General features: G+C 36.9%; 1 protein-coding gene across 1 annotated transcript; it reads left to right on the top strand.

Annotated features, from left to right (window-relative positions):
• The first annotated feature begins 11,013 nt into the window (after positions 1 to 11,013).
• SQSTM1 (sequestosome 1) lies at positions 11,014 to 23,173 on the top strand. The gene is made up of 8 exons (XM_053718641.1): positions 11,014 to 11,455; positions 13,795 to 13,890; positions 14,683 to 14,897; positions 15,025 to 15,187; positions 16,977 to 17,072; positions 18,970 to 19,178; positions 19,962 to 20,172; positions 22,494 to 23,173. Exons 1-8 carry the CDS (start codon positions 11,266 to 11,268, stop codon positions 22,649 to 22,651), a joined length of 1,338 nt encoding a protein of 445 aa, XP_053574616.1. The 5' UTR covers positions 11,014 to 11,265; the 3' UTR covers positions 22,652 to 23,173.
• Positions 23,174 to 26,378: the final 3,205 nt, after the last annotated feature.

The following is a 26,378-nucleotide window of genomic DNA, read 5'->3' on the forward strand; positions in this document are numbered from 1 at the left end:
CAAGGCTGTTATTAAACTATACAGACAAGGAAGACAAGTTGCAACAGAGCAACTGTTAAAAGAAAACATCTGTATTCAAAACAAAGATAAAAGTACACCATGGAGGAGAGGGCTCCTTTTACGAGTTTTGCGCCACAACCGGTCGCTTACTGTGAGTAAGAGGAGCCCCCTCCATGGTGTAATCCATGGCTTGCTTTTTTTGCCTGTGACGTTTTTGCGACTTTGTCCGCTGCTTCTTGCCTGCACCACGCAGCCTCTGTTTTGTCTCCTTTCCCCTTTGACCTGAACACGGCTTCATTCTTGGGAGGATCTGAGCGGCGTCGCTCTCTTTCCTTGTTATTAAACTATAAATGCGTTACTTAACTTCGGACTTCACATAAGGCATCACACGCAGCAAGGTTTACATGTGTTTTTGTCAGACCTCTTTCTCAGCTAAAAAACAAAGAAGGTCAGATCTCTTGACAAGTAGTAAATCAAAAATGACTTTATTGAATTTAACTGAATAAAATTACAAAACCAGAAAACTAGTAAGGCCAGGTGTCTCCTGTGTTTTTTGTGCTGGTGGTTTGGGAATTTTATCCAGTTGAATTTAATAAAGTCATTTTTGATTTACTACTTGTCAAGAGATCCTCTTTGTTTTTTATTGATACCGGACTACAAGGAGTCCTTTCTTACCAGGGTCTTATTAACCTCACCTGGAGCGCTTACTTGTCTGCCTGAATGAGCCTATAACGCATGGTGGAAAGGAAAAAAAGCAGTGAAAGCAGTGAGAGTGGATTGGAGATCAACTCACACACCCTCATCTTGACCAGTGACGTCACACGCCACGCTCGAAAATAGAGACCAGCATTGGAAATAGCCGCATGGGACAAAGGCTTATCGAGTGAATTATCCCACACCGGAGCTGTGGTTCACAGTCTACGCCTGGATCCTTGACATGGCATATGTTCCAGCCTTGGAGGTCTAGTGAATGGTGGTGATTTCAGTTGGAAAGGGGTAAATGTGTGAAGTGCACCTCATAGAGGACAGCTGATTGATACATGGAACTGTATACACAATACTTACCTTGTGTGCTGTTTATCATTTGTGGACACTACCTGGCATTTGGTAGTTCACACTCATGAGATATTTATACCACTGTTATTGGCAGCAAGATTTGAAGCACCAGAGACTGGTTTACTTTCTAGTGTATGACATTGAACAGGGAATTACGCTTTATCACTCTTTCTCAGCTGTTGTCCAGAAAACTTCTCCATCGTACAGGTAAATATGTACTAAAATATATGTAATAATAAATATAGTAGACACACTTTGTCATCCCGCAACTCCAGAGGAAAAGATTGTAGAAATATTTTCTTAAAAACAAATCCAATTTTATTTGTCAAAACAGTTTAAAAATCATGTAAAAACATGTATGCTGCATAAGCTAGTCGCAGGCCTGCAACAAGGTGTTTAGAACCAAACGCCAAACATGTTTCGGGCCAAGTCTCAGCCCTTGTTCACCTATATTTATTGTTCACAATAAATATAGGTATGCATATTATGTACAGTTGTATTCAATAGCTTAGGCACCCCTGACAATTTCCATGATTTTCATTTATAAATAATTGGGTGTTTGGATCAGCAATTTCCTTTTGATCTATCAAATAACTAAAGGGCACAGTAATATTTCAGTAGTAAAATGAGGTTTATTGGATTAACAGAAAATGTGCAATATGCATCAAAACGAAATTAGACAGGTGCATACATTTGGGCACCCTTGTTATTTTGTTCATTTGAATACCTGTAACTACCTAGCACTGATTAATTGGAACACGCAATTGGTTTGGTGAGCCCATTAAAGGGACATTCCAGTCAAAATGTAAATTCACATAGATGAATTACATGTTTGAATAGAAACATATTTGCAATATACACGTATTAGCAAAAATGCTTCTAGTAAAAGTTATCAATGTTTTAGTGTTAACATTTTCCTCTGCAAGTGCACATGAAGTATAGCTAGATATTGTCACTGCAACCACATTTTAAATACTGCAGATGCTCAGATAATCAATGGGGCTTGTATCATGTCAGCAATTATCAAATTGAGTCATTAACAGATGGTACAGGCACCTTAGGCTCTATTAGCAAGTGCTGTGTTTAAAATGCTGGTGCACGGTGCATACTTAAATACACATTTGAAACAGCTATAGCTTATATTAGCAGCATTTTTGCTAATGCATGTATTTTACAAAACTGCTTCTGATAAATACCGAAATGCACCCATGTGGTTTCCAATTTTGGCTGGAATATCCCTTTAAGCCTTGAACTTCATAGACTGGTGCATCCAATCATGAGAAAAGGTATTTAAGGTGGCCAATTGCAAGTTGTTGTTCTCTTTGACTCTCCTCTGAAGAGTGGCAACATGGGGGCCCCAAAAAACTCTTAAATGACCTGAAAACAAAGATTATTCAACATTATGGTTTAGGGGAAGGCTACAAAAAGCTATTGCAGAGATTTAAGCTGTCAGTGTCCTCTGTGAGGAACATAGTGAGGAAATGGAAGACCACAGGCACAGTTCTTGTTAAGGCCAGAAGTGGCAGGCCAAGTAAAATATCGGAGAGGCAAAGGCAAAGGATGGTAAGAACGGTCAAAAACAGCGCACAGACCACCTCCAAAGACCTACAACATCATCTTGCTGCAGATGGTGTCACTGTGCATCGTTCAACAATTCAGCGCACTTTGCACAAGGAGAAGCTGTATGGGAGAGTGATGCAGAAGAAGCCTTTTCTGCACACGCCACAAACAGAGTCGCTTGAGGTATGCAAATGCACATTTGGACAAACCAGCTTCATTTTGGAAGAAGGTGATGTGGACGGATGAAACAAAGATTGAGTTATTTGGTCATAACAAGAGGCATTATGCATGGCAGCAAAAGAACACAGCGTTCCAAGACAAACACTTGCTACCCACAGTAAAATTTGGTGGATGTTCCATCATGCTGTGGGGCTGTGTGGCCAGGGCTGGTACTGGGAATCTTGTTAAAGTTGAGGGTCGCATGGATTCCACTCAATATCAGCAGATACTTAAGAATAATGTTGAGGAATCAGTCACAAAGTTGAAGTTACGCCGGAGCTGGATATTTCAACAAGACAACGACCCAAAACACTGCTCAAAATCTACTCTGGCATTTATGCAGAGGAACAAGTACAATGTTCTGGAATGGTCATCCCAGTCCCCAGACCTGAATATCATTGAAAATCTGTGGGGTGATTTGAAGCGGGCTGTCCATGCTTGCCATCAAACCTTACTGAACTGGAGATGTTTTGCAAGGAGGAATGGTCCAAAATACCTTCATCGAGACTCCAGACACTCATTACAGGCTATAGAAAGTGTCTAGAGGCTGTTATTTCTGCTAAAGGAGGCTCTACTAAATATTGATGCAATATTTCTGTTGGTGTGCCCAAATGTATGCACCTGTCTAATTTCATTTGATGCATATTGCACATTTTTTGTTGATCCAACAAACCTCAATTCACTACTGAAATATTACTGTGTCCTTCAGTTATTTGATAGATCAAAATGAAATTGCTGATCCAAACACCCAATTATTTATAAATGAAAATCATGGAAATTGTCATGGGTGCCTAAACTTTTGCATATGATTGTATATACAGTACATTCTCTACTAAACAAAATTTGTTATATACAGGGAGTGCAGAATTATTAGGCAAATGAGTATTTTGACCACATCATCCTCTTTATGCATGTTGTCTTACTCCAAGCTGTATAGGCTCGAAAGCCTACTACCAATTAAGCATATTAGGTGATGTGCATCTCTGTAATTAGAAGGGGTGTGGTCTAATGACATCAACACCCTATATCAGGTGTGCATAATTATTAGGCAACTTCCTTTCCTTTGGAAAAATGGGTCAAAAGAAGGACTTGACAGGCTCAGAAAAGTCAAAAATAGTGAGATATCTTGCAGAGGGAAGCAGCACTCTTAAAATTGCAAAGCTTCTGAATCGTGATCATCAAACAATCAAGCGTTTCATTCAAAATAGTCAACAGGGTCGCAAGAAGCGTGTGGAAAAACCAAGGCGCAAAATAACTGCCCATGAACTGAGAAAAGTCAAGCGTGCAGCTGCCAAGATGCCACTTGCCACCAGTTTGGCCATATTTCAGAGCTGCAACATCACTGGAGTGCCCAAAAGCACAAGGTGTGCAATACTCAGAGACATGGCCAAGGTAAGAAAGGCTGAAAGACAACCACCACTGAACAAGACACACAAGCTGAAACGTCAAGACTGGGCCAAGAAATATCTCAAGACTGATTTTTCTAAGGTTTTATGGACTGATGAAATGAGAGTGAGTCTTGATGGGCCAGATGGATGGGCCCGTGGCTGGATTGGTAGAGGCTGTTATTTCTGCTAAAGGAGGCTCTACTAAATATCGATGCAATATTTCTGTTGGTGCGCCCAAATGTATGCACCTGTCTAATTTCGTTTTGATACATATTGCACATTTTTTGTTGATCCAACAAACCTCAATTCACTACTGAAATATTACTGTGTCCTTCAGTTATTTGATAGATCAAAATGAAATTGCTGATCCAAACACCCAATTATTTATAAATGAAAATCATGGAAATTGTCATGGGTGCCTAAACTTTTGCATATGATTGTATATACAGTACATTCTCTACTAAACAAAATTTGTTATATACAGGGAGTGCAGAATTATTAGGCAAATGAGTATTTTGACCACATCATCCTCTTTATGCATGTTGTCTTACTCCAAGCTGTATAGGCTCGAAAGCCTACTACCAATTAAGCATATTAGGTGATGTGCATCTCTGTAATGAGAAGGGGTGTGGTCTAATGACATCAACACCCTATATCAGGTGTGCATAATTATTAGGCAACTTCCTTTCCTTTGGCAAAATGGGTCAAAAGAAGGACTTGACAGGCTCAGAAAAGTCAAAAATAGTGAGATATCTTGCAGAGGGATGCAGCACTCTTAAAATTGCAAAGCTTCTGAAGCGTGATCATCAAACAATCAAGCGTTTCATTCAAAATAGTCAACAGGGTCGCAAGAAGCGTGTGGAAAAACCAAGGCGCAAAATAACTGCCCATGAACTGAGAAAAGTCAAGCGTGCAGCTGCCAAGGTGCCACTTGCCACCAGTTTGGCCATATTTCAGAGCTGCAACATCACTGGAGTGCCCAAAAGCACAAGGTGTGCAATACTCAGAGACATGGCCAAGGTAAGAAAGGCTGAAAGACGACCACCACTGAACAAGACACACAAGCTGAAACGTCAAGACTGGGCCAAGAAATATCTCAAGACTGATTTTTCTAAGGTTTTATGGACTGATGAAATGAGAGTGAGTCTTGATGGGCCAGATGGATGGGCCCGTGGCTGGATTGGTAAAGGGCAGAGAGCTCCAGTCCGACTCAGACGCCAGCAAGGTGGAGGTGGAGTACTGGTTTGGGCTGGTATCATCAAAGATGAGCTTGTGGGGCCTTTTCGGGTTGAGGATGGAGTCAAGCTCAACTCCCAGTCCTACTGCCAGTTTCTGGAAGACACCTTCTTCAAGCAGTGGTACAGGAAGAAGTCTGCATCCTTCAAAAAAAACATGATTTTCATGCAGGACAATGCTCCATCACACGCGTCCAAGTACTCCACAGCGTGGCTGGCAAGAAAGGGTATAAAAGAAGAAAATCTAATGACATGGCCTCCTTGTTCACCTGATCTGAACCCCATTGAGAACCTGTGGTCCATCATCAAATGTGAGATTTACAAGGAGGGAAAACAGTACACCTCTCTGAACAGTGTCTGGGAGGCTGTGGTTGCTGCTGCACGCAATGTTGATGGTGAACAGATCAAAACACTGACAGAATCCATGGATGGCAGGCTTTTGAGTGTCCTTGCAAAGAAAGGTGGCTATATTGGTCACTGATTTGTTTTTGTTTTGTTTTTGAATGTCAGAAATGTATATTTGTGAATGTTGAGATGTTATATTGGTTTCACTGGTAAAAATAAATAATTGAAATGGGTATATATTTGTTTTTTGTTAAGTTGCCTAATAATTATGCACAGTAATAGTCACCTGCACACACAGATATCCCCCTAAAATAGCTATAACTAAAAACAAACTAAAAACTACTTCCAAAACTATTCAGCTTTGATATTAATGAGTTTTTTGGGTTCATTGAGAACATGGTTGTTGTTCAATAATAAAATTAATCCTCAAAAATACAACTTGCCTAATAATTCTGCACTCCCTGTAAACTGCTAATACATTGACTTATTAATGAATTATTTGTGTAAGGAACCATGAAAGATTTTCCATCCCATACAAAAGGATATTGAATGTGTCAAGGTATTTGACAATGAAGGGCTCAAAAGTGTGTATATATGTGTGATATGTGTATATATGTATGTATGTGTGCACAAACATATTTACACATATAAATACGCGCATACACATATATATAGACACTGTATGCATACACATATAAGACACACACACATATAGGTACACACATTGGAGCCCTTCCCAGTCAAACACTTTGCCATATACCATATCCTTTTTAACCCTTTTAAAACCTTTTTAGTAATATTAAATTTTAAAAAAAATTACCCTTACACTTTACTGTAGGTCTGAAGTTGCACTAAATATTAAAGTGCAGTTGCAAAAAAAAAAAACAATATATGGAGGTACATGCATGCATATTGTAAGATATAGTTATAGTATTTAAGTGTCAGATTTTTTCCAGTTTGTGTTCTCCTTTGAAGTCCATGGGGACAAGTCCTGAAGTTACTTTCCATTCGTAATATGCATGAGTTAAACGTTTACTTCTGGCGGTGTTTGCACGTGAGCGAAAGCAATAAATAGCGTACCACTTGTAATCTGGTCCATAATACACACAATATTTTTTATGATACATTTATAAGGACCTATACAACTGGAATACGCACTGAAATATGATACTGAATTAAATATTATGGCAGTGATATCACATGCTAAATTTGTATTAGTTAGTAATTTAACTTTTATGGCATTATAGTGCAATGTATACATTAAACTATTAAGAGCTATCAATACTCTTTATTTCTGTTACCATCAGGTGTATAACTGTGTGGTTAATATGTCATACTATTCTATTCTATCATCATTCACTAAAACATGATACAGCAGAATTGGTTCATTCATTTGCCTGGCTATTACTCAGTGCTATGTTAACATCCTTAGGCATTAGGAACACAGGTGAATTAACCTACCCACATACAAGACCAGCATTGTCTCATAGTGTACACAAGACAAAGCTGTAGAATCATAAGACCAGTCAGCTGACCTGAACAACCATTAAAGGGCTCTCCAAAGGGGGATCAAGTCAGATCTTTTTTCATTGTCATTGTGCACATAGCTTTGCAAACCTCTGTAATTATCTGTAACAACTGTGGCCTAACATGACTAAGCCATTTATGTAGTTCATAAATATTCAGTGGAGGAAATATTTGAGATCCAGATATAAAATAATCTATCCACTCACGTTTAAACTACACATATATCTATTTCTCAACATATATTTCTAAATATTGCTACATTTTATTATTTTTATTTAAAAACAAGCAATAGATTACATGAGAAAACATAATGTTAAACTGAATGATATTTTAGTAGAACCAGCCAAACACCACTCATACTGAAGAATCTGTATTATGTATTCAAACAAAATAAACCTATATAACTTGTAATATAATGTAGCATTTAGTGTAACAGGCAGTGCTCCTCAGCCAGTCACTGTTTTACACGCAAGGAAGGAAGATATTTCAAATGATAAGGATCAACTTGTTCAAAACAAGAAAAAATAATTCTGGATTTCTGATTCTTCACTAAAATGTTAAATAGTATAACACTTGTCTGTTTTGTTTCTTCCTTTTTCACATTAGATACTTGTTTAGCCTAGTATTATATAATTTTATTTTAATACATTGTTATCAAACTCAGCTTTACCTTACCCCACATTCATGTCATAAAAATATGCGTACCCAAAAGAGGGAAAACTATAATCATTTGTGACTATAACTGCTGTATAAATACATTTAAATGTAATATCATGAATCCCTGTATTTCAAAGATTGTTTTTCCTCTTTTGGGTATAAATATGTTAAAGGGACAGTATACTATAAAATAGTTTTTTCCCTTAATGTGTTTCCAATTACTTTTTTTTACCAGCTGCAGAGTATAAAATGTATGAGATTTGCTTTTTTAAGGCTTATTTATGTATAGGAATTAGCTGATTTTGTGTTTTGAAGCCACAACCTAATAAAATGGGTTGAGCTTGTATGTATAATCAGATCTCATTACTGTATCACATTGTATACATATCTGCTTTATTATATTAAATATATATATTATATCTGTCCATAAACCAATCCATCAGTACTTGGAGAGAACAATTGAAAATTAACATTTTATTACCTTATCTCTTCTATAACCTACTGGGAGTGTAATCTCTTATACTGGCTGTGTTTACACAGCTTGGCCTTGAGGCCAAAATCTTTCAGGATGGGTGGGGATACCACAGGCTAAATAATCTATTTCAAATGCCAATATAAGGGTAATGGAAATACTTGTAAACATTTTAATACACTCCAGCAGGTAAAGTCGATCATTGGGAACAAATTAAAAGAGAGAACATTTTTGAGTAAACTGTCCCTTTAATGTGGTGTGGAGTTTTGGGGAAAATGTATTCTTTTTTATCTGTGTCTCACAGCTTTGCTAGTTCTTTTAAAGTCTTGACAAAGGAGTATTTAGAATCTGAAACGTTGACACTGTATAAGATGGATTTGTAATAAAAAAAAATAATAATAATTTGGTTAAGTCCTGTGAGTGCCCTCCAATCAATCCTCTTTGTATATATACATCTGGGGAAGCAACCAGGCAATCAATCAGTGAAGATGGAAAGGAGTACATTGAAATAAAAGGTATGTATGTATATGTGTATGTATCTGTATATGTGTATGTATCTGTATATGTGTGTGTATGTATATATGTGTATATATGTATATGTATCTGTATATATGTGTATATATGTATATGTGTATGTATCTTTATATATGTATATGTGTGTATATGTATATATGTGTATATGTATATGTGTGTATATGTATATGTGTGTATATGTGTATGTATCTGTATATATGTGTATATGTATATGTGTATATATGTATATGTGTGTATATGTATATGTGTATTTATCTTTATACATGTATATGTGTGTATATGTATATATGTGTATATGTATATGTGTGTATATGTATATGTGTGTATATGTATATGTGTATGTATCTGTATATATGTATATGTATCTGTATATATGTATATGTATCTGTATATATGTGTATATATGTATATGTGTATGTATCTGTATATATGTGTATATATGTATATGTATCTGTATATATGTGTGTATATGTATATGTGTATGGATCTGTATATATGTGTGTATATGTATATGTGTATATATGTGTGTATATGTAAATGTGTATGTATCTGTATATATGTGTGTATATGTATATGTATATGTATATGTGTGTATATGTATATGTGTATATGTATATGTGTGTATATGTATATTTGTATATATGTGTATATATGTGTGTATATGTATATGTGTATATATGTGTGAATATGTATATGTGTGTATATGTATATGTGTGTATATGTATATGTGTATATATGTGTGTATATGTATATGTGTGTATATGTATATGTGTATATATGTGTGTATATGTACATGTGTATGTATCTGTATATATGTGTGTATATGTATGTGTATATATGTGTGTGTATATGTATATGTGTGTATATGTATATGTGTGTATATGTACATGTGTATGTATCTGTATATATGTGTGTATATGTATATGTGTGTATATGTATATGTGTGTATATGTGTGTATATGTATATGTGTGTTTATGTATATGTGTGTATATGTATATGTGTGTTTATGTATATGTGTGTATATATATATATATATATATATATATATATATATATATATATATATATATATATATATATGTTTGTGTGTATATATATATATATGTATATACTGTATATATAAAAGCATAAATTAAGGATCCGCACTCACTGGACTTTCCACACAAAAGAATTTTAATCTGTGTAGTCACTATACACATTAAACCTCTTTTCTGTGGGAAGTTCAGTGAGAACCAGCCAATAAGTTATAAAGCAGCTGCTCCATAACTTGTCCACCTGCTTGGAGGCGGAGGACAGAAATCAACCTGATTGAATACAATCGGGTTGATTGACACCCCCCTGCTAGCGGCCGATTGGGGCGGTATTGCGCAAGCAGTTCTGTTGAACTGCTTGTGCAATAATAAATGCTGACAGCGTTCTTGGATGGCATTTGCCTATTTATGTGTACCTGCCATATTGCACATGAATTTGATCAGACACTATATGTTTGAGCAGTTTGTTAGAGGTAATATTGGCTAGGAAACTGAATCCCCTATGGTCTGTTACAAAAATATAATTGTAAGGTACAGATCCAAACCAGGAGTGAAAGTACCCAAGTGCTGGGGGGCCCTTAGCAGTCAATCTACACATACATGGGCAGGGGAGCCATTAATTAGTGCAGGTAACTGAGTTACCTTTGGGACCCAAAACGTTTTGCACCAGGGAGGGCCCCCTGTTGAGTTGGTTCACTATTTGAATGTGTGACCCTGGCAAATACCAGTCTGTCTACCATCTTTACGTAATCGACACAACCCTTAGCTACACGAGTCATTTTTATATAACAAATTTGCTAAACTAGGAAAACTAACATGGACTACAGTAAATTATATAAACAGTGTTTAAATGACACAGTCGGCCCTTCTAAACCCCCCAACTGCTGGGAAACTCCCTATGTTTTGCTTGTTCACGGTGACATCACCAATTTAAAGACCTAGTTAAAAAAATTAGGGCGTGGTTACCCTATTCATATCACTGATAGAATGTGGGGCTATGGTTAAACTTTTATTTAGGGGCTGGCTTTACATTCTGCCTTGTAGCTAAGTGCACGTGAAAAAGGAAAAGGAGGGAACGGGAGTGAAGAGGTGGGGAGTTCCCCTGGAGACGGAATAAATACAGGCAGCCTCCGCTAGAGCAGACATTCACATCACAGGATACTATCAGCGTTCAGTAGCGAGACAAGCGGTGACATTTTGTATCTGCGACATTAGACCAGGAAGAGCTGCGAGAGGTGCCATGTCAGTCACGGTTAAAGCTTACCTACTGGGGAAGGAAGAATGTCACAAGGAGATCCGCCGCTTCCCCTTGGAGCTGCCCGGGGGGAAAGGCAAAGTCGGCCCCAAAGTCAGCTGTGAAATGCTGTCCAGGAAGGTGACAGAGGTTTTCCAGGGCCTCAGACAGGCTTCGTTTCAGATGTTCTACAGAGGTGAGATACATTGATCATGTTATTGATTAGGTTATGGATGCTGTGAAATCAGAATAATGTAAATTGTACACAGTGTATAGGTGCATATATCCTACATTATTCTATATAGAACTATTTACCGTCTAAGTGGTTACATTTGGAATATAAAATATAATGTGTAATTTATGTCCATATAATGATATAGCATTTAGATATGGATATTATATATTTAATAGTTTGCACACAAATTGTTTGGATTTATCATTGTATCTGTTATATTAAAACCTAAAATAACGACTCATAGCCTTCTAAGTGAACAGAAATAAAAAAAAAAATAAGATTTATTTTCAAATGTAACATCTAATAAACTGTATGTAACCCAGAAAGCATTTATTGCTTGATTCATTCAAAACCATTGTTCTATAATTAATATAAAACATAAAAGTGATGTTTAAAAGTAACCTTCAAAATACAATAGTCAATTTTTATATAAATATACTGTATGTGTGGAGTTGATGATCCTATCCCATATTCTAATAAGGCCTAGCTCGTTGACATTTGGCATGTTTCTGTGTTTGGCAGGAGTGGCGTGGTGTGTCAATATCTAGACTAGGGCAAAGGGAAAATAACTCCAGGCAGGGGTGGAGCAAATTAACTTTGACAGCATACAGTGTAAATATAGTTTTGGTAAATAAGCATACAGTGCTTTTCACAATAAAATTAAACAAGCTTTGTATCAAAGGGACTGTAAAGTCAAAATTAAACCTTCATGTTTAGATACAGCAGTGTGCTTGTGTTTTTAAAGGGACAGTCTATTCAAAATTAAACTTTCATGATTCAGATAGGTCAGGCAATTTTAAACAACTTTCCAATTTACTGTTATCATTAAATTTGCTTTGTTCTTTTGGTATTCTTTTTCTGAAAGCTAAACCTAGGTAAACTCATATGCTAATTTCTAAGCCCTTGAAGGCCCCCTAGTTTTTCACAGCTAGAAAGCACTAGTTTGTGTGTGCAATATAGATAACATTGTGCTGGCTCCCCTGTAGTTATTTATTTATTAGCCAGCACTGATTGGCTACAATGCAAGTCCTTTTACAATAACTGAAATAAGGGGCAGTCTCCAGATGTTTTTATACAAGGTAATTACAAAGGTAAAACGTGTATTAATTGGTTATACAAAACTGGGGAATGAGTAATGATGGGATTATCTAGACTGTCTTTAAAGGGACAGTCAATACCATATTTTTTGTTGTTTAAAAAGATAGATAAACCTTAACTGCAGTTTAGTGAGTACAGTTTATTTAAGGTTAGCACTGTTTGTTCAAATATTATCATCTGTTACAAGTGACTGAACACAGGCAGTAAAAGAAGCATATAATGAATGCAAAAATTGGTTTTCGATGTCTGTATTTTCATATATTTTTCAATAAACAGATGAAACAAACAAAAAAAAAAAGATGGATAATCCCATTATTACCCATTCCCCAATTATAATACATATTTTACCTTTGTAATTACCTTGTATCTTTGCATCTTCAAACTGCCCCCTTATTTCAGTTCTTTGACAGATTTGCATTTTAGCCAATCAGTTTTCACTCCTATGTAACTTCACGTGCGTGAGCTCAATGTTAACTATATGGAACACATTAACTAATGCCCTCTAGTGATGGAAAAACTGTCAAAAAGCATTTAGTTTAGAGGCGGTCTTCAAGGTCTAAGAAATTAGCATATGAACCTCCTAGGTTTAGCTTTCGACTAAGAATACCAAGAGATCAAAGCAAAATTGGTGATAAAAGTAAATTGGAAAGTTGTTTAAAATTACATGCCCTATTTGAATCATGAAAGTTTATTTTGGACTTATCTGTCCCTTTATGTCTCTGTTAGCAGTGTTTGCAACAGTCTTTGTTGTAATGCTGTTTTTTATTTTTGCCATATAGTACTAAGGATGTGTACACCCCTGAGCTCCTATGAGTGTACATATATATGTTCAAATATTTTAAAGGGACAGTCTACTTGTTGTTGTTTTTTATTGTTAAAAAGATAGATAACATCTTTACTAACCATACTAAAGGAAGAAAACATACTAAATGTATGGGATTTTAGAAACCTTTTTTGATTTGCTACATTGATATTTAAACAAATAGAAACTAGTTTTGGCTTGTGTAGAGTAAGTACTAATTGTGAACAAACTATTTAGACAGTGTCAATAAGAATAATCTAATTTAAATAGTACAAAATTATTTTCTAATTAAATGACCTGTGTTCTATTTGTCCGTAACTACAATGTGTTTGAAACTTTATGTTTAACAATGAAGAAACTGCAAACACACCAGCTTATGCTCTAATTTATTTTTCTCCAGACGAAGAGGGAGATTTGGTTGCCTTTTCAACCGATGAGGAACTGAATATGGCTCTTGACATGCTGTCCGAAGATGTCTTCCGTATCTATATTAAAGGTATCTTATTTGTATTCTGGCAGAAATGTCCAGATCAAAACTGCATGCAATTCTCTCCTTTCACTGTAATCTGCTCTGAAATTTAAAACATATAATTCAATAAAAAGGAGCATTGTTATGTTATCCATGTAGATTAGTTAAATTGAATGTAAAGTTTGAGCAATGAGTGCCCAGTTTTTAGTAATCCTATTAAAAACAGGGGCACTTTCATTCATCAAACTTTTAATTACACTGCTTTTGTTAAAATACTCTCCTTTTCTTTCTGCAAGCCACTCCAGCCCATTGCAAGCCTCTTCTTATGACAAGAATGATGATTCCGGTATCCTCCAATCACGACTTCCCCCCCGGGGGAATCATTGCCTAAAGCAACGCCGTGATTTGTGGAAGACCGGAATCGTCATTTCTGATGTCGGCAGAGGCTTGCGGAGGAAGCGCTGTAGCTGCTTGCAGAAAGAAAAGGTAAGTGTTTTTAAAAAAGCAGTGAAATTTAAATTTTGATGAATGAAAGCACCCATGTTTTTAATAGGATTATTAAAAACCGGGCACTGATTCATCAAAATTTATATTCACTTTAAAGGGGACAAAAAATAATTTATCTATGCTTTACCTAGTGACCCTGCAAATACATGTTTTGTATATTATATACCAAACTAACTATACGAAGTGACATTACCTTTTTATATTTAATTTCAATTTACACTGTCTCAGTTACAATCTGTAATATTAATGTTATCCTTTTGCAAACAATTCTGGGGTATAAAGATGATCTTAACACGTGCATTTATGTCACAGAGAGGAAAGATTGCAGGCGTGAACATCGCTCACACTGTGCCCAGGATAACATGCAGAACATGGTGCATCCCAACGTGACCTGTGACGGATGTGAAGGTCCTGTTGTGGGGAACAGGTTCAAGTGTTTGATTTGCCCAGACTATGACCTGTGCAGTGCCTGCGAGGGGAAAGGGATCCACAAGGAACACAATATGATCATGTTCCCAAATCCTGTGGTGAGCAGCAGCTTTATAAATACATGGGATACAACAAGATGCCCAATAAGCTATGTTTGTTGCTATTAAGGTATCTTGAATGGGGATTTTGTTATTGTGGTACTAATTCTAATCTTCTATTTTCCAGGGTTTTCCCCACCGTGGTCGCTGGTTCCGTAAAATGCACCATGGAGTGCCCCCGCATGCCTGGATGCATGGTTGGGGGTACCCTGCAGGAGGATTTAACTGCCATGGCTTTGAAAAGCCTCAGAACCCTTCTGCAACCCCAAACACAACAGCTCCCGATGAAGGTAATGTCAATGTTTATTTATTGTGTGATGTCAAGCCAATTTAAACACTATCTTCTTTCCATTAAATGTAATTACACTTTTTTAATTCTTGGTCCACATACTATGGCCCCAATTTATCAAGGTCTGTCGGACCTGATCCGACAGTGCGGATCAGGTTCCGACAGACCTTGCTGAATACGGCGAGCAGTACGCTGGTGCAACGCCGCCCCCTGCAGACTTGGGGTTTCAATCAACCCGATCGTACTCGATCTGGTTGATTTCCGGTGATGTCTGTCCACCTGCTCAGAGCAGGCGGACAGGTTATGGAGCAGCGTTCTTTCTGACCGCTGCTTCATAACTGCTGTTTCTGGCGAGCCTGCAGGCTCGCCAGAAACACGGAGCATCAAGCTCCATACGGAGCTTGATAAATATGCCCCTATATCTGCTAATCTAGTTAGTAATGCTAACAATTGTAATAGATATGCAATACTTTTAAATACTGTACTGGCAAATTTTCTCTCTCTTTCTCTCTCTCTCCTTGTCAAGCATTCAGATCAGATCAGGATGATCCTTGTGTTATGTTATCACCAGCATAAATCTTGAGTAGATCTGTATTCATTTAATATTGTATACAGCTCAAACATTTATTTCATTTCCATCTTTCATGCACGTTGCGCCCAGGTATGGAAAGCTGTGTAGGCTGACCTCCATAGCATGGCAAACTGCTGCAGGGAACTTATCATGTTTCTTAAATTTTGCCCCAGAATACACAGAAAATGATTTATTCTGGTGACAGTATCTGTCTCTTTAGATGTAGGCATGTAGCTAGCAATGTGTGAGTGCACAAAATATAGATTCTTTTATGGGTTTATATTTCTGAAATTGCATATGACATGCTATAATATATCATGATATATATTCATAGGCATGAATTAAAGACAGTGTTTATTAAATATTAATGGGGTTTAAGCTGTAATTGAAATCATAGCAAACTTTCTGCTTCACTACCGTAGGGATCTAAATTAATGTCTGTTGTAATGTACTGATACAGAAAAGCTTAATTAGGGCATATTCAGCATCAAACAGTGAAACAGCAGCTGAGCCCACGGCTAGTGTAGTGATCCTTGACGCTTCCAAATCCGTATATGAGAAAGTTTTGATGCTTGATTCCGTAGTATTCACAATCTTAATGCTGGAGCTGTGCAAAGAATGTGCTGAGTCAGTCTGAAGGGTAAATGGCTGTCATTGCACAATATTCCTAAATTGTTTACATTTATACTGAGCATAGCAATTGCTATTAAACAGTGAGAATTGCAGCCTGTACTTGCATACACTGCTGTATACACATGGAAATATGCAGTATTACAAAGTAATTAGGTGCTCACACATATGCACAAGAATTAAATATAATTATATATTGCCAATGTCTTAAAAATGCATTTTAATGCCATAGATATGTCCTTTTACACACATTAACTGCTACTAGCTGTATTTATCTACAGCACATTTTTGCAGCCCTCTCCAGCATCCAAGGGGTTAGAAAGTTTGGAGCTGCCTTGAATTTCTTTTCTTTCTTTACATAATTAATGATATATTATCTGGTGCAGTTTTGTATAGAAAGTGATGTCGGCAACTGCACAGCAAATCTGACACCTTGTTAATTCTGTTTTTTTTTGTTATTTTATACATTTTGGATTAAACCAATTACTTCTAGAAATTATCAGGGTTTTTTTTTTAAAAAAAAGGAAAAGTGAAAAATAATTATTAACTCCACATACATGTATTTATATATATATTTTTTTCACCCAAGCTGCCCCTGCCGGTACATCACAACCATCCCAAGATCCCAATGTCACCTTTCTGAAGACTGTTGGAGAGAGTGTTGCTGCTATGCTGGGCCCTCTAGGTCAGTACAAAGTATCCCCATTCAAGAACCTTATACTGTAGCATATTTCTCTGACAAAATATATATATATATTTATTTATATTTTTTAATTTCACTGAGGGTCTGGAGATATTTAAATGGACACTAAACCAAATTTTTTCTTTAATGATTCAGATCGAGCATGTAATTTTAACCAAATTTCTAATTTTCTCCTATTATCAATTTTTCTTCTTTCTCTTGCTATCTTTATTTAAAAAGCAGTAATGTAAAGCTTAAAAATCGGCCCATTTTTGGTTGAGAACCTGGGTTATGCTTGCTTATTGGTTTGCTAAATGTAGCCACCAATAAGCAAGCGCTATCCAGGATGCTGAACTTAAAATGGGTTGGCTCCTAAGCTTTAAATTCCTGCTTTTTAAATAAGGATAGCAAGAAAACGAAGAAAAATTGATAATAGGAGTAAATTACAAAGTTGTTTAAAATTGTATGCTCTTTCTGAATCATAGGGGAAAAAAATTGGGTTTAGTGTCCCTTTAAGTGCATACTGCAGTTTGCCTGACCTAGTCTATTTAATGAGCAGTGGTAAATAGTGCATTTTAAAAGGGCATTATACATATTTTATGTTATGTCTCTTGCTATTGTGTACAGGTTGTACGCGTAACTACAGGGGTCTCAGTCATGATCTCTAGTGTGCCCATCTAAAGAAAACTTAGGTTACAGAATTTGCTTTTCAAGCACAATTTTTACACAAAAACAAGAGATGATTAATGTCCCTTTTAAGTTTAAACCTAAAACACACAAACTTATGTGTCCTCTGGCTACCGTGAATTTCAGGATTATTAAGGGGGTGTATGCCTGGAATGCTCTGAAAAACCCTGTGATTTCTTTTTTATTGTGTCCATTTTAAATGATTTTTATATGCAGATCTGGTGCAACACCTTGCTTAACTGCTAATATATTATGCATAAATAATAGTTTCTAACACATGCATTATGTAAAATGTGATGTTTCCGAGCTTCTGGGCCTTGATAACTGAAAATGTTTCCCAGTCAACTTTTGCCTTTGGGTAGTAGAAGAGTTATTAATCTCTAGTCCTTAGGAGAGATTTTAAGTATATTTTAATCAGAGCAGATGTAAAATAATTAGATTTTTGCAAAGATGCTCTTAGACACCTGAACTGTCAGTGGCTTGAATGCAATTACCATGTAGTAGAAGCCTATGCCTCACCGATTTGTGCCATGCCAGGCAACCAGTTTAATACGTCTACAACACAGATATGTCACATGACCACGTATGCCCAACTATCTTTCTTTTCAGTATGTTGCACTCAGTCATCCATTTCTGAGGGTGTAGAAAAAGCACAATCTTAAGATGTAAAATTGCAGGGAATATAATATATGTTCATTGCATAATTGTTTTTAGTAATTATTTTATAGCCTATTGATGAGGTCAATATCCTTTTAAGCCTTGTTTTCCATACAGTGTGGTGCCATCTCTGGCAGGGAGAGTCTGCATTTTATGGGAGCAAATAATTTGACTGCATATATTCCAACTCATTATAAATATGCATCTCTAGTGTATGTATAGTGTTTTGAAGTAAATCTTGTAGCTTAAAGCAATCTGACTATAACAAAGGCCTGTTTCCTTGGAGTGGGTACCTATTTAACTGATGCAGAGGAGAACCAGGGAAGATAGTTGCCAACCTGTACTAAAACAAACAAAAACAAATCTATATTCCCTATGTAATGAGCACTGAATGGAAAAACATATTTTTAATTGTATTGACTTTTCTGTACTGTAGACATTGATTGCAATTTATTTCCTCTTACAATTTTGTAAGTGCTCCTTAATTGAATTTGCATATATTCAATGTATTTCCTTACTGCTTATTATCCATCTATATTAATATTATCATTTCCAGGTATAGATGTGGATATTGATGTTGAACATGGTGGAAAGCGAAGCAAAGTCTCAACTTCAGAGCCTGGTGCTGAGGATGTAAACGCTCCGCAAAATAGTGCAACATTCCAGAATACGCCAAACAATGAACAAGATTGTTCAATGGAGACAGATCAGATTGCTCTACGGATGAAAAATATAGCTTTGAAATCACCTTTGCCACCAGACAACGTGAGTTTCTATTCGAATTGTGCTCCTGGAATAATATTCCAGGAGCATTGGATGTTTACCTTTTATCATTACTATTATGAAGAACACACAATTATTAGGGGGTTTTAGGTAGCGTGCCCTGAGGTCTGAAATTGATAAACACTGATCTAATCACACAAGACTTGGGGGCCTGATTTTCTAAAGCTCTTCATTCTGGTGAGATTCTATAAGATGCCTCATCAGTATTAATAGGCCCCTCATGGTTTAGATTAAGAATGCCATTTTAAACAAATTTCCAAATAATTTTCTTAATTCTCTTGGTTTCCTTTGTTGAGTGCATCTAAGGAGCATGCATATCTCTTTAGCTCTCTATGGCAACAGTATTTGCAACATTGTTTATAGTAATGTTTTACATTGTTGCTAACACTGCTTTCATAGAGTGACATGCACTCCCCTGAGCTCCTATCAGCCTACTCAATTTTAGTCTACAACAAAGGATACCAAGAAAATTAAATATATTTAAGAGAAATTAAAAAAAAAAAGTTTTCATTTCAACTTTACTGTCCCTTTAATAATTACTGCCCCCCCCTTAATAAGAGTTAGTTTTTTTTCATATTCAGGAGCCTGTAAAACTACTTTTGAGATTGTAAAGTAAATGAGCAGGATTTAGTCATACTTGGCTCTCACCTGTAGCAGACACATTAAACAATTCTAAAGAAAATACTGCTTCAGAGTCAGAATGAAAAAATCTTTAGTTAATGTTCACTTAACTTTTTTATTGTATTCCCCCCCCCCCCCCACCAGGAACAGGCGGAGAACAGTAGCAGCACATCAGGAGGTGAAGATGACTGGACTCATGTCTCTCCCAAAGAAGTTGACCCATCCACTGGTGAGCTGCAGTCATTACAAGGCAATGACACCAATCAGCCCAGTCCCTTAGACCCAGCAAAAGCATCCACTTCATCCACACATACAGGGCTGAGAGAAGCGGCAATATATCCACATCTCCCAGCAGGTAAGTTATATGCAGTTGTGCTGATAAAGGACTAGATTACAAGTGGTGTGCTATTTAGTGCTTGCGCATCAAGTAGCGTGCATATTACCATTTGAAAGTAAAATGTTTTCACACAAGCACTAACTCGACATGGGCAAAAAGCCAAACTTCGAATATCACGACCACTGTAACATATCCCCCCCCCCATAGACTTCAATAATGTGCAAAAAGTGGGGGGGAGTGACTAATACCCTTAACCATGCGTTAACCTGACATGAAATATTAATATTTCACATTACAATGTTCTTAACATACAAGAATATGGTTCAATTTATTCATAAATATATATAATGGTGTGCGTGTAAAATTCCCCTATGTAAAGAATTTTGGAATTTGACATGTTTACAGTAAATACATAGTTTAAACAATTTATGAAAAATGAATATTGCATAAATATGATTTTACTTGTTTTTAGCTCTTTGACTGCAAAGGGCTCCAATATATGTGTATGTATGTGATATATATATATATATAATTTTTTTTTTATACACACCTCCCCCTGCATACATATTTAGACGTGTATGTATCTCTGTTAAAGCCATTTGCACTCTTTTTTTTTTTTTCCCCCCTAAGAGGTGACGTTTTTAGCTCTTAGCCAATAGCAGTGCAGTAAATCTGGCTCCCATGGGCTCCAAGCCGGATTTACCGCACTGTTATTGGCTAAGAGGTGAAAACGTCACCTCTTAGCAAACATATTTTTATTTATTTTTTTAGCCGTGGGCTTTGTTAGTAGCTCAAATTGCCGATCGGTTGAGACAAATAAAGAGCTTTCTGCATGAAGTATCTTATACTTCATAAATGAAAGTCCCATTTATTTGTTTCAATAGTCAATCCTAGTGTTTGTGAAACGCTAGGATTAACTTTCACTTTAAGGCTGTATGAACCTTCAGAAACGCTTAACATCCCTGCTAATGGCTTTATATCGTCCTCGGCTAAACTGAAAAGAAGAGAATTATCAATTTCTATTTTTTCATTTTGCCTGTTATTGGTATAATGAAAAGTGGTTTAGCTTTTAAATTGCTTGTTTCATAACACAGTAAAAAAATTATCACTTTTTATAGCAATGAAAACGTATTAATGCAAATATAAAACTAAGGTTTGGTAGCAAATGAAAAAACAGAAGACAGAACTGGTGGCTTCATCTTCTAGGTTTTACATTTAAAGGGACATAATACTCATATGCTAAATCACTTGAAACTGATGCAGTAGAACTGTAAAAAGCTGACAAGAAAATATCACCTGAGCATCTCTATGTAAAAAAGGAAGATATTTTACCTCACAATTTCCTCAGCTCAGCAGAGTAACTTCTGTGTAAAAAGTTATACTCCGCTGCTCCCAGCTGCAGGTTAAAAATTTTTTTAAAAAAATGAAGAAATGAACAGCAGCCAATCAGCATCAGCAGTGCTGAGGTCATGAACTCTTTTACTGTGATCTCATGAGATTTCACTTAACTCTCATGAGATTTCATTGTAAACTTCCCTAATCTGAATAGGGAAATAATATGAGAGTGCACGAGGCTCATCCTTTCAGCTGTCCCAGGACAGACACAATAAAATGCTGCTTAGAAATCCTTTACAATGGGAGGTGGCTACTGAGGAACTTTTGAAGTAAAATATCTTTCTTTTTTACATAGAGATGTTCAGGTGATATTTTTCTTTTCAGCTTTTTACAGCTATGCTGGATCACTTTCAAGTGTTTAAACATTTGGGTATTATGGCCCTTTAAAGAGAGAGCTCAAATTTGAAATATGCATGGGTGCATTTCAGTTCTTTAAATAAAAGCATTTTTGCAATATTCTTCCATTAGCAAAGATGCATATATTAAAAGTTACTATTTTTTTTGGTGGCATATGCACATATGCTGTGACGGCCTGTGCACCATTATTTAAGCTCAGAAAGCTGTTGCTGGTGTGTATTGTGCCTTTAAAGACTTCATTTGTGTCATACAAGCCACTGCTGACTTTCTAAGAATGCGCAGTATTTAAATACTGGTGCAAGGGCCATCACAGAATATGTGTATATTCCAATAAAAACAGTAATACATTTGACTAAAAGCATTTTTGCTAATGTAAGTATTACAAAAATGCTTCTACATAAAATTCATTTCAATTTAGACCTTTATAACCGTTATACACATAGCTAAAGTCATTGTTTTATATTATGGAACAAGGGGGGGAAGTTATAGCTGTGTGCAGAGCTGCACGCACATTTCATCATCTTATAAAATGTAATGCTTTATTTGTATTCCAGCAAGGTAACTTTCTCCTTATCCTCTTTCTTTAGAAGCAGATCCACGCCTCATAGAGTCCCTCTCACAGATGCTGTCTATGGGTTTCACTGATGATGGCGGGTGGCTCACTCGGCTGTTGGAAGCGAAACAGTTCGATATCTGCGCTGCTCTGGATACCATGCAGTCTGTGCGGCATATTCCTCGTCCTTAGCATTCACACATCTTACAAAACACTATCTGCACTTTGTGTTCTTGCTTTTACATTGGCAAAATAATTGATGTAGAATGAGTAAACTATACGCTACTGGGGCCTTTGCAGGGAAATAAACACCATGATGATCCCCCCCTAATTGGCAAACAACGCAACAAATAAATATAGACAGAGACTCCTATATTTAGTTCATGATTAACTGCCTGTTGTAGTAGCAACATTATACATGTTTTCAAAACAAAACCATATTTTACTGTTGTGGCAAGAACAAGATTTGTTCCTTTTTAATTCTAGAATAACCAGTTGGATTTTTTTATTAATATAAAAAAAGAATGTTAGGAGTCATTCCTGTGGCCCCTGGACAACATAGCATTTTCACATCTATAGAAGCAAGATTGACCTATATCGCTTTCTTTTTGCAGTTATAAATGATAATCTGTATGTCAATGTTTCTTGATATATTTTGACAAACTTTGTACGTCTTAAATGTTACTGTATTAAACTATATGTAAAGCATCATAAGTGTTTTTCTCTTTTGTGCCATTAATTGAATGATAATTACATAATAAGTCATCATAATCTGATGTGCTGCAGAGATAATTGCTTACCCAAACTAGGTTCTTTAAATTTCAATAGAACTATTCAGCAGCACTACATTAAAATGCTACTTGCTGTCATTTTATTTTTTTTCCCATCTTCATAGCAGCATCTACATAATAGAAAACACGTTCCTTGATATGGAAAATTGGGTTTAGTATCCCTTTAAGGAAAGTTATAAATGATTGACTGGAGATGAGAAACACTGTCCTAGATCATTTTGCACCTATCAGAGACGGGGGCGTGTAGGCAGGCATTACTGAGCAGTGAAGGTGCGGCCTTACATAGATTTTCCTATTACACATTCATGCTTCAGCAAGTGCAGGTCATATGAAAGCTATTGTATGCAGCTAAAAGCCATGTTACTACATCTGATCTTGCAAACACATTGTATTTATGGTTTTGGAAAAGTCTATAATAAATGGCTAAGCTGAGCCAAGAAAGCTGGAAAGTAAAATTTACTAGCCACTATTTCTCTCTCTCTTCTTATACCAATAGCAGCATAAACAATGGTATGTGTATGTTATTCATGTTTCAACATGGCACATAAACAGAACATTTTATGTCACGTGTGTATTTTTTTTCTTTCATGATTCAGACAGAGCATGCAACTTTCTAATTTACTCCTATCAATTTTTCTTTGTCCTTTTGCTATCTTTATTTAAAAAGCAAGGATTTAAAGCTGAGTAGCCAGCCCATTTTAGGTTCAGCACCCTGGATAGCGCTTGGTTTATTGTTGGCTACATTTAGCAAACCAGTAAGCAAGCATAACCTAGGTTCTTTAGCTTTACATTCCTGATTTTTAAATAAAGATAGAAAGAGAATGAAGAATTTTAAAATACAAGTAAAATTAGAAAGTTGCTTAAAATTGCATGCTCTATCTGAATCATTTAAAAATACATTTTGGTTTAGTATCCCATTAAACGTTTTACAATGTCAATCCCAGTGTGACTTAGCAAGCAGACAGGGAAAGGTTTAAAAATGGGCCTATTTTATGGTACTTGCTAACTGGAGTTTAGCTTGACTAAGCAAAACATAGAATATTTGTTTGTGTAAGTGCATCCTAAGTATCTGCATTACCATAAAGAATATTAAAAAAAAGCATTAAAGGGACAGTGTTATTGTTTAAAAATATAGAAAACACTTTACTACCCATTCCCCCATGTTTGCATAACCAACATTGTTATAATATACTTTACAACCTCAAAATTCCTGCCTGTTTCTAAGATCCTGCATGCTGCATTTTATTAGCTTTTTACACCCGGCAGTGCTAGTCTTTGTATGCTATTTTAGATAACATTGTGCTCACTTCTGTGACATTATGCAGGAACCAGCACTAATTGGCTAAAATGCAAGTTTGTAAAAAGCATTGAGATAATGGGGCAGTCTGCAGAGGCTTAGATACAAGGTAATCACAGAGGTAAAAAGTATATTAATATAACCGTGTTGGTTATGCAAAACTGGGGAATAGGTAATAAAGGGATTATCTTTTTAAACAAAACATTTCAAGTAGATTGTACCTTTTTAAATAAACATTAATTTATAAGGGAAACATTTTGTGCTACAATATCACTCATTGACTGAAGTACAGTAAAAAAATAATAAACTAGACGTGTAAATCTATTTTGTGCTTCATGTCAGATTAACCCACTGATACCACCAATCGCTAAATAGAGACAACACTTCACACCTGTTTTAAAATTTAATTTAAAACACATGAGTAAATCCATATTTCTACCTACAGACTATAAAAGAAAAAATAGTGCAACGGTTTGTTAAAACCACAAGCTAGGAACTAGATTTAATACATTAACATACCATTAAAAAGTAACTCCTCTTTACAACTCAATAATCTAATATCTATTTAGTTATAAGTATATAAAAAGAGAGAATCCCTGTAATTATGAAAATAGCACTATTGTAACGTTTTGGGAAGTACCACTGACTTCAAATAAATAAAAAGGAAGCACAAGAGGGCACCAGCATAGTGTTTTTAAGACACAGAGTGATGGAACCCAGCTACCCTGACTGGGTAGCTCCGCCAAACGATCTTTCCAACACCTGGAACCTACCGCTATGTAGCGGAGAAGAGTAAATCTAGCAGGAGCCCACCCTAAATAACTAGACAGACTAGCATTCAGGTAAAACAAGAAGACCTTTTATTGAGAAAACCACACATTTACACGCAAACTGATCTTGATAACAAGCTTTATCCGACCTTTACATCTCCCGCCAATCCTGCCCCTCCAGACAGGCTGGCGCCTCCATTGAGTCCAGTGTTCCCCAGTGTCCAGCGGCATAGGGATGGTGTATTCTGGGTGATCCCGGGGGAGCGGCGGCCCTTCCAGGGTGTCGCTGGAAAGCCCTTGGCCCCCAGCTTCAGTCCAAAAAGCGCCTTGAACCATGGCTTGGGGTCGGAGTTATGGGCTATCCAAGTACACCGGGAAGTATATTGGGAAAGGGGTTAATGAGGGGGGGGGACCGAAACCCCCGGTTCCTGAGAGAGCTCCCCCCCTGAGAATCACCCCCTCCCTAGTCCTCCCTGAGAGGTTCAAGTCCCCAAGAGAGGGGAGCTCTAGGACAAGGGGCAGCTGGAGCGACTTAGGTTAAAGTGGACCGGGAGTCTTAGCTGCTGTGGCTTGTCTGCAATTCTATGGGGCCGGCTGTCTGCTTGATAGGGCTCGGAAACCCCGGTTCCTTATGGAGCTCACCTCCGGCAATTGGCCCACATCTTACCCTCCCCATGGAGTACCAATCCCCAAAAGAGCGGAGCTCTGGGGCAGGGGGCCTTTGAAGCGGCCAGAGGTGAAGGATGTTGGATGCGGCGGCCGGCCGGCCGGAGAGATATAGGTCGGTCAGAGACCAGCTATTTCAAGATCAGTTTCACACACAAATTCTTACAAAAGGGAAGGTCTGGGGAATCGCAGTTGCTCTGAGGAGCTCAAAACCGCCAAGAACAAGAGGGGGGAGAGGTAATAGGGGTTTAACCCTTGCAGCCCGGTATCCGTGACAGCTCCCCCCTTCCAGTTCGGCAGACCCGGCTAGATCCACACACGTGTCGGCCTGGGGCTGTCCCAGGAGCTTATGCCACTTCAGTCTGCCAGGAAAGTCCATCAGCGTTCCCATTGCT

The sequence above is a fragment of the Bombina bombina genome, chromosome 6 (assembly GCF_027579735.1).
Source record: "Bombina bombina isolate aBomBom1 chromosome 6, aBomBom1.pri, whole genome shotgun sequence".
NCBI lineage: Eukaryota > Metazoa > Chordata > Amphibia > Anura > Bombinatoridae > Bombina > Bombina bombina.

What these genes read in the sequence shown, in the direction of transcription:
- SQSTM1 (XM_053718641.1), top strand. Translation starts at nt 11,266, where the DNA reads ATGTCAGTCACGGTTAAAGCTTACCTACTGGGGAAGGAAGAATGTCAC. An exon ending in GTTTCAGATGTTCTACAGAG is followed by an intron (nt 11,456 to 13,794) that starts GTGAGATACATT and finishes ATTTTTCTCCAG; the next exon opens with ACGAAGAGGGAGATTTGGTT. An exon ending in CACCTTTGCCACCAGACAAC is followed by an intron (nt 19,179 to 19,961) that starts GTGAGTTTCTAT and finishes CCCCCCCACCAG; the next exon opens with GAACAGGCGGAGAACAGTAG.